The following is a 13,217-nucleotide window of genomic DNA, read 5'->3' on the forward strand; positions in this document are numbered from 1 at the left end:
ATTACTACTGTATGTGAAACGTAACTGAAATTAAAAAATTAACTTCTTAACGTATATCGTTAATAAAAGTTGAATGCATACAGAACAGATATTATGGAATTTTATTTTATTTATTTATTTATTTATTTATTTATTTATTTATTTATTTATTTATTTATTTATTTATTTATTTATTCTTTCTTAATATCTTTACCCACCTGGGTTGGTCTTCCCTTGGACTCAGCGAGGGATCCCACCTCTACCGCCTCAAGGGCAGTGTCCTGGAACTTCAGACTCTGGGTCGGGGGATACAACTGGGGAGAATGACCAATACCTAGCCCAGGCGGCCTCACTTGCTATGCTGAACAGGGGCCTTGTGGGGGTGAGAAGATTGGAAGGGATAGACAAGGAAGAGGGAAGGAAGCGGCCTTAAGTTAGGTACCATCCCAGCATTTGCCTGGAGGAGAAGTGGGAAACCTCGGAAAACCACTTCGAGGATGGCTGAGGAGGGAATCGAACCCCCTTCTACTCAGTTGACCTCACGAGGCTGAGTGGACCCCGGTCCCGCTCTCGTACCACTTTTCAAATTTCGTGGCAGAGCCGGGAATCGAACTCGGGCCTCTGTGGGTGGCCAAAACAACATTTCAAAAGTCGCTCTAAACATATGTCCTACTGTCGATCGTTACGAGCCACGTCTGTTTTAGTTATAAATATTTCATGTTTAGGATTGTGTTTGGAACCAGACATGCCGTTACGGACATTCCAGTACTTTACCAGCGTGTAGAACAAAGTTGCCGTCGAATACGTGGAATGCCTGGAGTGTTCGAACGTGTCCGACATCAGTGAGGTGGCGTGTTCAGGCGTGCGTTCAGGCGCATGTGGACATTTTGAGCACTTCTTGTATTAGAATGTTATATCCCTTGAGGTACACCAGCTACTCGACATGGGATGTGCCAGGCAAAGTTGGAAAGTCTGTGACTCGTAAACGATCGACCGTAGGGCATATTTTCATGGAAACATATTGATTCGTTTTGGGGTGTACTATATCTTCAGATTGGCCGGCCACGTCGAGCGCATGCCTAACACACGCCTTCCAAAGCAGGTGATTTATTCTCAATTGAAGGACAGACAACGTGATCAGGGTAAGCAGCAAAAGACTTACACGAAGAAATGCCAAACTGTCTTCAGGGACGTGAAGGATGTAGCATCTGACCTACTGAAGTGACGTGTGTTGTCCATGGCGGGCCACACCATTTTAAACAAAAGCGACGAAGGCACAAGTCCGATAAGAGAAATCGTGAGAAAGAACGATAAATTAAGAACTGATTGCCTCAATGTTACTGGTACTGGCCTCTTCTAAGATACTGCTGGTCGTCGACAGTCTCTGGGCCTACACGTCGCGCGTTAATAACAATGAATATTTCTTTCGATTTGCGATGTGCCGAGTGAGTTGATAAGGCGGTTTGTCTCCCCCAGGAAGCATTCGGAAGATAATGGGTTCCCCACTGTTGGCGGCCCTGGAGTCACAGACTTTCCAACTTTGCCTGGCACATCCCATGTCAAGTAGCTGGTGTACCTCAAGGGATATAACATTCTAATACTAGAAGTGCCAAAAATGTCCACATGCGCCTGAACGCACGCCTGAACAGAGCTGGTGGTATGCGTACAACACATATCGTCTAATGACCAAAAACGGGAAATGACAACATGACTCATACTAATGTAATATTAGCAATTTGAAGGTCAGTTTCATCTGTCCTTGAACCAAGAACACAGTATTTCGTACGTCTCGTCGCTAGCCTCTTGTTAACACTACAGAGGAAGTTAAGAAGCTAGATGTAAAATTTGTAAACAGGATCACCAGAAATGTTTTGATCGAAAATAATAGATCCGAGATACGCAGTCACTAAACGCGGCATTGTTTTCCAACTTGCTTTAGGTCTTATGGCGACGATGGGATGGAAATGGGAAGAAACGACCGTGACTTTAATTAAGGAACAGCCCCAGCAATTGCCTGGTGGGAAAATAGGAAACCATGCAAAACCATCTCCAGGGCCGCCAACAGTGGGGAACCCATTATCTTCCGAATGCTTCCTGGGGGAGACAAACCGCCTTATCAACTCACTCGGCACATCGCAAATCGAAAGAAATATTCATTGTTATTAACGCGCGACGTGTAGGCCCACTACCCACTCGTCGCTGGCGAGATATTGAACTACTCTTACCACAGCATTAGTACTATAGAAGCAAATCAGACACCAGTCTGTTGACATCGAGCCCTTGACGTCTGCCCATATGATAGTAGCTTATTTGCACAAAAATCTAAATTCGTGAAATTCCCCTATTATAGCCTACAGTGTGAACGTGTGAGACACACATGGGATGAGATGGGAATGGAAAGAACCGACCGTTGCTTTAATTAAGGAACAGCCCCAGCAATTGCCTGGTGGGAAAATAGGAAACAATGGAAAACTATCTCCAGGGCCACCAACAGTGGGGAACTCATACTAATGTAATATTAGCAATTTGAAGAACTTTTTTTTTTTCTTTTTTCGCACCGACACAGATAGGTCTTATGGCGACGATGGGACAGGAAGGGCCTAGGAGTTGGAAGGAAGCGGTCGTGGCCTTAATTAAGGTACAGCCCCAGCATTTGCCTGGTGTGAAAATGGGAAACCACGAAAAACCATCTTCAGGGCTGCCGACCGTGGGGCTCGAACCCACGATCTCCCGGATGCAAGCTCACAGCCGCGCGCCTCTACACGCACGGCCAACTCGCCCGGTATTTGAAGAACTAATATTTCCAGAGGTCTTCCGATGTTTGAATATTTTTATGTAATTGCGAATATCTTCGCTATTTTTCTTGTACGGTAAAAGCGCGTGAAATATAAACAATCGAAAATTATATTTTGCACAACATTTATTATACACAGTTTTCTGATGTAGTTGATATTAAGGGAGAAATTTGGTATGTCCTGTTTCGGCACCGATAATATTGCTACGCCACTCTATAAAAGTCAAATAATATGTTGCCTTGTGCACAACCCGCACCTCCCTGAACTTAAATTCTTCTTCTTCTTCTTCTTCTTCTTCTTCTTCCTCCTCTTATTCTTTATCTGTTTACCCCCCAGGGTCGGTTTTTCCCTCGGAATCAGCGAGGGATCCCACCTCTACCGGCTCAAGGGCAGTGTCCTGGAGCTTCAGAAACCACGGAAAACCACTTCCAGGATGGCTGATATTGGAATCGAACCCACCTCTACTCATTTGACCTCCCTAGGCTGAGTGGACCCCATTTCATCCCTCGTACCACTTTTCAAATTTCGTGGCAGAGCCGGGAATCAAACCCGGGCCTCCGGGGATGGCAGCTAATCACACTAACCAACTAAAACATACATACCGGTACGTATTTATATAGGCCTACGTGTCTGTTATTCTAATATTACACAGTACAGGGCCACTGGCTTTCTGAGTCAAAGTTGGTCGGTTCATTTCCACCTCAGTCTGGTGGCATTCGTTCCTAGCCATTTTCCAGTTATCTGGGTCAGCCTGATTTTACGGCCGGGTGTCCGTCCTGGCGTCAACCCTATGTGGAGGAATGTATTTACTATTGCGCGTTTCTGTGTTGGTTAGTATGTTGTGTGTAAACGAAGATGTATTGAGACGATAACAAACACCCAGCCCTCCGACCTACAGGAATAAACCGAACGCAGCAAAAATCTCCGACCCGGCTAGGAATCGAATCCGGGGCCTTCTGAACCAAAGGCCACTAGGCTGACCATTCAGCCAAAGAGCCAGACATCATTATTATTATTATTATTATTACAGTGCTTGACATTAGTGTTGTTGTAGTGTACAGCCACTCTGTGTCTACATTGTATTGTTCCATCTACGCTTGGACTAAGGAAAAACTACAGTGTGGGTAGTGTCTCAGAATCGAACCGCACAACTCACATTCTATTTCCATGATCGTCTCAGTACCCGCGGCTATGAAGGCAGGTGTGTGTATGCGTAGTTTGTTTCCACTGTCTTATATTTTCTGCTTCTGTATGTTGTCTCATCCCCTCCCTGTTCCATTCCCCGTACATTCATTCTCTTCTCGTGTTCCGGTATGTTTACACATTATGGAGACGTTTCCTGTTCCCAGTGACATCTTGATGTGAATCTCTCTCTTTTCCCCCTTCCCTTCCTTCTAGCTACCGCTATCCACAGAAAGGGATCTCCCTCGCTTCTGGTGTTCAGTAATAAATAGAGCTTTTGTAACTTTTAAGTTTCACTTGAAATAATATTTATTCTTTGGTTTCAGTCTTTAAAATACATCATATCCAGATTTTTATTCATAATAAATGTCATTGAAAGAAGACGCGGGTTGTTGATTTTCGGCAGCTGACTGTGAGCCAATCAGTTGGCTCGTGTTATCAGGGGTCGGAGCTTCCGGCTCGGCCTCTAAAGCGAGGGATTTACGGAATTCTTATTGAAGAGACTCGCCTCATTTCCAACTCCTCGGAGGGCAACACTTTTCTCTGGCAAGCGACAAGCAGAGTTCCTTCCGGCGAGGAGGATGTCCCGTGTGTGTGTGACGAGGAGGAAAATGTGCCAGCCACTTCCTGAGGAGCTCGCATTGTGTGTGTGAGGCGCGGTTAGTTTAGTTGGTGTTGATCCACCTTAGTGTTCTGTTGTAGCGTGCTTCAGCGCCAAACAACATGTGTACATACTCTACTCCGTGCGTCTTTTTCTTTCAAGACCGCACCTAACGCCAGAATTGCGTTTCTGTTACCTGCCAGCACCTTTGAAGAAATCTTGGTGTCAGTGCGAAATTGAACGAGTACGTGTGAATGACAATGTTTATGTGCCCGATTTACGCCGCGTAAATAACATATTTTTGTGGATTTTATTGTGACGACCACTTCTTAATTTCTTACCATGGTTGATAGTATTGAATCATTTGATAGTACTCAATCCCTTATTCCAATGTTTAAAATTGCGAGTGCTTAGTTTTCTTCAAATTGTGGTTCAAAAGTAATTAGTTTGCTAAGTTTTGTTCAAAAAGTGATCCATAAATATTTGAAGCATTGCAGACAAGTGAAATAACCCAATATTAGAAGGACACGCGCCTTATTGTGTTGCGTAAATTCATCACTACATTATTACTTTCACAGTGTTCTATGGTTCCATAGACTTTCTGTTCGCGCTATTACCACGTTAGTGTCAAATCAACAATTGCAACTACACTAATTTGTGCAGACTCGTTGACTCAAGTGACAATATAATTTTAAACTTTCTAGTAGCTTAAAAGTATTTAAGATGTTTCCTGAGAGACTAAGGAAACAAGAACTATTAGTTTCCAACAACAGTAAAATGCGTGAGTAATTTTGTTTCATTGTTTACTTTACTTCTGGTGCATGATTACTGCATGCATATTTTCTTGGATGTCGAGGGTTGTTCTGAAGAATATATACCGTATCTGTTGCATGTTCTTTCTTACGTCTGGGGTCTTGCAGAATATTTGCTCTGCAACCCTGTGTATTCGTACTTGTAAGAACAGTCTACAAAATCTGCTGTTGTAATGTCTGTAGTAAGTTAGTATGACTAACTGAATAACCTAGGATTGGATAGGCGCTGACGGACATTCGTGTCTTTTATCTGGAGTAAGTGTGAAAAATACCCAATGGGTGGCAGGATCATCCAGGAGGGCCGCTGTTAACACTGGGATTCGAAACTTTAGGTGCAGCCTTGTAGCCCTATCGTAAAACAGATAACGCGCTCGGAGGGTATACAGTACTTTCGAATCGCAATCTCCCTTACCTGCATAAGTCTGCTTTTGACTAGCTCAGTCCTTGTTCGAATTTCTATATTTGGATGTTCAGTCTGGCAGCCAAGGTATGGCAGGGTAAGTAAATTCGTATCCTCGTCCCGAGGTGTTGCAGCTCTTTTCAGGCACACCCCCAATGGACGTGAGCTGCATGCACCGATTAAACCACATGCCAGCCCTCCTGCCAGTCTTAAATTTCTCGCAGTACCGGGAATCGAACCCAGGCCCCAGAGGACGGCAGTTCATAGTGCTAACCGTTACACTACGAAAGGTAGCGCCATCATTTTGCTCTTCCTGGTATTAATTTTCATATGATAAGCTTCGCGGACGAGATTAAAAATGTGTGGGTGTTCCAGGTCAGAATCTACAACTCATAGCGTCTTCTGTATATCTGATGTATTTCGTGATTTCATTTTATGCCTCGTCGTCCAGTGCACGTTTGGCTATCAACTTCGAGAAAATAATGAAAAGAAGGGATAAAATGTTATCTTGACGAAACTTGGGTAATGATGAATGTTTTAAGGGGAAGTACAACCAGATAACCATCTCTGAAACATTCTCGTTGCGGGAACTACCTTTCAACTCTTACTTTGGCAGGTTGTTTCAGATTTTTTTAAAGTCGGAAATGTTATGACTTTCAAATCTAAAAGCGATATTGATCAGTGATTATAGTAAAATATGATAGATAATAATAATAATAATAATAATAATAATAATAATAATAAAACGATTTCTAGCTCACATAAAACATTCTTGGTTGGTTATTACCCAAATTATTGATGAGATAAATCTCATAATAGCACACAGTTTGTCGTTTTCTTACTGATAACTTCTCCAAAAAATTCGAAAACCTAAATCATTTGATGGGGTAATGAAAATCCACAGCCTGTTTCCAGTCATTCGACCAGGTCAGGAATAGAATGAATGTAGCCTCCATCTAGCGGCGAGGATAGGAATTGTGCCGGCTGCCGAAGCCTGTCGCACTCCTCTGGGGCTATGATTAATGAATGACAGATGAAACCAAATGACATTGGAGAGTGTTGCTGAAACGAATTGACAGGGAAAACCGGAGTACCCGGAGAAAAACCTGTCCCGCCTCTGCTTTGTCCAGCACAATCTCATATGGAGTGACCGGGATTTGAACCACGGAACCCAGCGGTGAGAGGCCGGTGTGCTCCCGCCTGAGCCATAGATGCTCTTGGTAGGGTAATATGTGAGATAATTAAAATATTTCTTATTAGGGCTTACCGAACGTCAGGTGCAACCTTGAACAGTATATTATTATTATTATTATTATTATTATTATTATTATTATTATTATTATTATTATTATTTGAGTATGGTAGGCCTATCAGTTAAATAATAATTTATTACATGGTTTTTGTTTCTTTATTACATTAAACAATATCATATCACCCACATCACTTTCATAAGATATTTCCAATCCCCCTCATTTTCCTAGTATGCCTCTTCAGTGACGCCTAGGCTGTTTATGACGGCTGTTGGCGGAGCTGTGGAGGATCAAACCAGCCTTCGGGCTGAATACCCAACATATGGACGATTCAGTAACTTATGTACACATACATTTTTCTTGTTTGTAACTGTAAGGATATTTTACTGTTTATGTAAAGTGTCATCTGTTTACTTTCTAGCACTTCGATACATAACCTCAAAGTCTGTAAACACCCATCGGAGTGATCATATATGAAATTCGATAAATTCGAAAGCAATCGGTGAATTCTATCAGCGATCTATTGTTGCAGTTAGAAACTGATGTAATTCGGATCTCACTCCGGACGGCTTTAAAATCATTTCCTAGAATTACTATTTCCTTCTTCCCGAGTACTTCCTTACCCGTCCTTCCAGATAAAAATAATATAGCGAGTATCGTTTGAGGAGGAACTTCCGTGTATTTCGAACACTTCGGCATATCCTCCGGAAAGACATTCTGAAAAGGAAGAGGTCACATTTACATGCAAACTGCTACTTTTCGTTATCGAATTGAAAGTCCCTTAACGGATTTCTGATTTCACGATGGATTGCCATAATGCACAAACCCAAAACCAGGACAATGTCGCAATTTAACAGTCAAAAACTAGGATATAATTAACCTATTAGTACATCTTATATAAGAAAACAAGTTATCTTAAGAAAATAACCTATTATTGTGCTTGCACAGCCAATGTAACACACATCAACGCACCTGTTTACCCTTAGAACTCACCCATTGAGCACTGGGAAGGGAGAACAAGCCTTATTTTTGCTTTGTTTACATCGATCTACCATCACTGATGATGCCTGTTCATTAATTATGGCACGGTCGCTTCTTTCTCAGTCCTGTCTTAGATAGTGCAACGTAAATCAATAACACACAAAAAAAATCCTCTTTGAATTATTTATAAACCACTTTCTACTGTGCGAGTGTCATCATTATGAATCAGTCAATCAATCAATCAATCAATCAATGAATCAATGAATCAATCACCGCTGTTCTGCATTTAGAGCTGTTGCCCAGATGTCAGATCCCATGTCTCAACTTTATTTTTAATGTGTACTTACAATGCACTGGTCCGCCTCTGTGGTGTAGTGGTTAGCGTGATTAGCTGCCACCCCCGGAGGCCCGGGTTCGATTCCCGGCTCTGCCACGAAATTTGAAAAGTGGTCCGAGGGCTGGAACGAGGTCCACTCAGCCTCGGGAGGTCAACTGAGTAGAGGTGGGTTCGATTCCCACCTCAGCCATCCTGGAAGTGGTTTTCCGTGGTTTCCCACTTCTCCTCCAGGCCACTGCCGCTTCCTTCCCTCTTCCTTGCCTATCCCTTCCAATCTTCCCATCCCTCCACAAGGCCCCTGTTCAGCATAGCAGGTGAGGCCGCCTGGGCGAGGTACTGGTCATACTCCCCAGTTGTATCCCAGGACACTGCCCTTGAGGCGGTAGAGGTGGGATCCCTCGCTAAATCCGAGGGAAAAACTGAAGCTGGAGGGTAAACAGATGATGATGATGATGATGATGATGATGATGATGACTTACAATGCACTAAGGACGTGTACATCCTCTGTGCATCTCAGAGCCAAGAACAAAAGAAAGGTACTTGATTTGATTTTGAATGAACATATGAAACTCACTAACTCACATATTTCATGTTCTATTATGACCACCGATTAACCTGTTCCTTTCTTCTGTACATTTATTGGTCAGGCAAAAGAGAAATAGAAGATAAATAATATCCTACAATTTTGAGCAGTTCAGAAATGAAATTACCATACGCTGACTTTCAAACCTTCTAAATAACTACAATATAATATCGCGGATTTTCTGTCCTTTCAGCCCAGACGTCCCAGCGATTAGTATTACAGCTTACTCCACCTGGAATCCAAGACTAGTTTGAGCAACAGGAGTGATACAATCTTAATATCTGTAAATAATAATAATAATAATAATAATAATAATAATAATAATAATAATAATAATAATAATTATATGGGCACACGCTCAGTGGAGGTGAGCTGCATGTGCCATTTCAACAGCATACCAGCCTTCCTGCCATTCTTAAATTTCTGGCAGTACCGGGAATCAAATCCGGGCCCCCGAGGACAACAACTAAGAGTGCTAACTGTTACGCTACGGGGGCTGAAATAATAATAATAATAATAATAATAATAATAATAATAATAATGACAGGCTCTTCGACTGCATGCCCTTCGGCTCATGGGACGCCGAGTTCGATTTCCGGCTGCACTGGGGTTGGTTAATTTCTCCCGCTTGAGGGTTGAGTGTTCGTGATCGTCTTATTACACATCTTCACGTAAATACAACGTATCACTACCAACCATCACAGAAATACGCATTACTCAATATATCCCTCCACATAGGATTGGCGCCAGGAAGGATGTTCGGCTGTGAAACAAGGCTTAATTCATATTAGCGCCGACCTCAGATAACTGGGAACAAGGCTAGAAATAATAGTGAAGAAGGAGAAGAAGACGAAGAAAGAGAGCGATTGGCTACATGCTTTAGGTCATATAGCTGTCAACTTGCATTCGGGAGACAATGGGTTCGAACCCCACTGTCGGCAGCCCTGAAGATGATTTTCCGTGGTTTCCCATTTTACACTTGTACATTAATTATGCCCACGGTCGCTCCTTGCCCGCTCCTAGCCCTTTCTTATCTAATCGTCGCCATAAGACCTATCTGTGTCGATGCAACGTAAAGCGAGTTAAAGAAAATGTGCCGGGCTGAGTGGTTCAGACAGCAGAGCGCTGGTTTTCCGAGCTCAAAATGGAAAGTTCGATGCAAGCTCGCTCTAGATGTAGATCTGTTTGGTGGTACTCAAATACGCCACCCTTGTGTCGGTAAACAATTTCCTGGGAATAACGTTCCGCCTCCTCACTCTCTCGGTAAGTCTAAAGGTAGTTAGTGGGACGCAAATCCATCGTTATTTTTTATTATTATTATTATTATTATTATTATTATTATTATTATTATTATTATTATATTTACAATTTGTTTTCGTCGCACCGACGCAGGCAACGATAGGTGGCGATGGCATAGGAAAGGTCTAGGAGTGGGAAGGAAGCGGCCGTGGCCTTAATTAAGGTACAGTTCTAGCATTTGCCTGGTGTGCACGGCCTTCCTTCGACCATCTTGCACCAGTTGTCCATTCCTCATCTCGGAAAGTCCCAAAAGTCAATATACTTGTTCCGAAAAAAAAGGTCATGTGTGCTCATCTTATGGTTAGGCTCATTTTTTTCGAGGCCTTATTGAAGTTAACGTACAAGAGAATTGTTTTTGGTTTTGAGTCAAAATTGTTAAAAATGCGTTTTGTCCATCGAGAGTAGTCAATCCGTCGTAGGTGACCGTAGAAGCGAGCCCTGCGTTTCTGCATCATGTCCGTGATCTTCTCTATCTTGGAGTAGATTTCTTGTCTGGATTTCGTTATGTAGATCCCGTTTTTGTAGTTTGGGCCTAGTACGTTGAGGAGAATCTTTATTTTTGTTCTAACATGGCGAACGCACACTTCTGAAAGAGGTTAAGGCAATCTGACATAGAATGGAATACCGGCTTATTATTATTATTTTCATTATTACCATCATCATCACCTCTCTGCCTGCCCCTCGAAATGTTTATACCAGTCTCTCTGCCAGCTTTAAATTTCTGGCAGTACCGGGAATCGAAACAGTGCCTCCGAGGATGGTAGGACCGGTATCGGCAAAGGAAGGAAAGGACTAGAAATGATAGGCTCCCTAGACCTCACAACCCTAATACCACTGGGGTCAGAAAAAATAAAGAGTTGGCTAAGCGGTTCGGGTAGTAAAAACATATGGGAGGAGCTTGGCCTAAATAAATGGAAGGGATACTAGATTCATTTACGATCCCCGTTATCGCTACTCCACTCTCCCAAGTTGAGAGCCCCTGAAGGTTGCTATCTTGAAGTTTAACCTCACAAAATTCACATTAACCATTATCATTCAGAATACAAACACCAGCATTGTGTGGATGCCTGATCTTTGACTGACCTCTCACGCAGATTACTGCGATATAACCAGGATGTGACGAGTCTGAGGGTGACTGTGACCTAGTTGAACTAATGTTGACAAAGGAAGGCGATATGGATACAGGAACGTGAAGAATGTTTGGAGAGATACCATCACAGAACTCGCTTCCGGAGGAAGGGATAAGTTGTAGAACTGTATCATATTACTAAGCTTGGCAATTTTAGTTCTTAAAAGTCTTTTATTGAAGTATCTAAACTGATCTGCTTTGTGGGCTCTGTGGCGTATGTACGGGTAGCTTCTATGCCTGTTATCCGGAGTTCTACGAAGATAAATGCTTTCCTTATCCGTTTTTATGCTAGTTGCTTTACGTCGCACAGACACAGATAGGTCTTATGGTAACGATGGGATAGGAAAGGCCGAGGAGTTGGAAGGTAGGGGCCGTGGCCTTAATTAAGGTACAGACCCAGCATTTGCCTGGTGTGAAAATGGGAAACCACGGAAAACCATCTTCAGGGCTGCCGACAGTGGGATTCGAACCCACTATCTCTCGGATGCAAGCTCACAGCCGCGTGCCCCTGACCGCACGGCCAACTCGCCCGGTTTCATTATCCGTAACCTCGGCACTAATAGTGGGATGAGTTAACTCTATGCCCAGCCGTCTTTGCCCCCAGAAATTAATCAAGTGCACATTTTTGAAGTTTTGTGAACCTTAGGACTATGTGCCTACCCAAAAGTGGAAATCTCGTTTTTAAATGTTTCGACTTTCTGACGGGAAAGCAAACCCACGTCCTTCCGGGTAATAGAGAACGCCTTTACCGCCTCGCGTTGGTGCCGTACATTGTAATCTACTGCGTCAATAACATCTGCGTTCTTCGTCTGTTCTATAAATGTGACTGAAAGAGCTAAATTTCTCTGCAAATTTCTCTTTCTTGTTCCTATATTTTTAAAGTGAGACTTTTTAATTTAAGGATCACTCCTCCACTATATGCCAACGGTCGTAGCCGTGTTGAAACACCGGATCCCGTGAGATCTCCGAAGTTAAGCAACATTGGGCGTGGTCAAGATTTGAATGGGTTCCCACGCGCTGTTGGTTGGGGGTAAGGGAATGGAGGAGCGGAAAGGAACTGGCCACCATACCGTAAGTAAACTCCAGCTCAGGCACACCTCTGCGGAGGTTCGGACCTGCCTTCGGGCAGAATACACCCTTACCTTACCTTATCTCCACTATATGATGGCAGTGCTTTCCAAGTAAGTGTATATATAGGGCGGTCGGAAACAACGTGAACTGGGTATTTGAGCGTTAGAGGGTTGGTCAGACTAATAAATAATTTGAAAAAAAAAATTCGATATCGTACGCTGTTGTCATATTATCAGCTATTGAGGTTAGCAAATCAGATCGCATCGCGGGGGAATTCAAATGGGCATTGCGTGGTGGTGTTGCTAATTCAGCACTTGGCTTAAGACCGGCTTGACAGCACTAGCCGAATGAAAGAAACACTACGCCGGAGGAGGGATGTGAACACGGACCTCGAGATCGCGCCGTAGAAAGTACGCTACGGCGACACCGGCTGAAACCCACGGCGTGATTGTGTTTGATGCTGATTTCCCTTCATGGCTCTCATGCCAGTCTTAAGCCACTTGCAGGTTTAGAAACACCGCCTCACAAAGCCCTTTTGAATTCGCCCGCAAACCGATCTGATTGTTAACTCCAGCAGCTTATAAATGTATTTTTAATTTTTTTTTTTTTACAAGTCGCTTTACGTCGCACCGTCACAATATGTCTTATGGCGACGATGGGATAGGAAAGGTCTAGGAGTGGGAAGGAAGCGGCCTTGACCTTAATTAAGGTACAGCCTGGCATTTGCCTGGTGTGAAAATGGGAAACCACGGAAAACCATCTTCAGGGCTGGCGACAGTGGAGTTCGAACCCACTACA

At 43.2% G+C, this 13,217-nt stretch overlaps 1 protein-coding gene across 6 annotated transcripts in view; it reads left to right on the forward strand.

The window, feature by feature from the left end:
- The window catches only part of LOC136858356 (uncharacterized), a 562,168-nt gene that overhangs the window by 442,666 nt on the left and 106,285 nt on the right, over positions 1-13,217 (forward strand). Inside the window, exon 1 of one of the 6 annotated variants that reach the window (XM_067137836.2) lies at positions 4,437-5,338. The exons of the other annotated variants lie outside the window; for them this stretch is intronic. Coding sequence (XP_066993937.2) covers positions 5,281-5,338 — 58 coding nt within the window. The 5' untranslated portion in view covers positions 4,437-5,280. Of the gene's footprint in view, positions 1-4,436; positions 5,339-13,217 lie in introns of those variants that run through there. 6 annotated transcript variants of the gene reach the window in all.

Source organism: Anabrus simplex, chromosome 1 (assembly GCF_040414725.1).
Source record: "Anabrus simplex isolate iqAnaSimp1 chromosome 1, ASM4041472v1, whole genome shotgun sequence".
Classification (NCBI taxonomy): domain Eukaryota; kingdom Metazoa; phylum Arthropoda; class Insecta; order Orthoptera; family Tettigoniidae; genus Anabrus; species Anabrus simplex.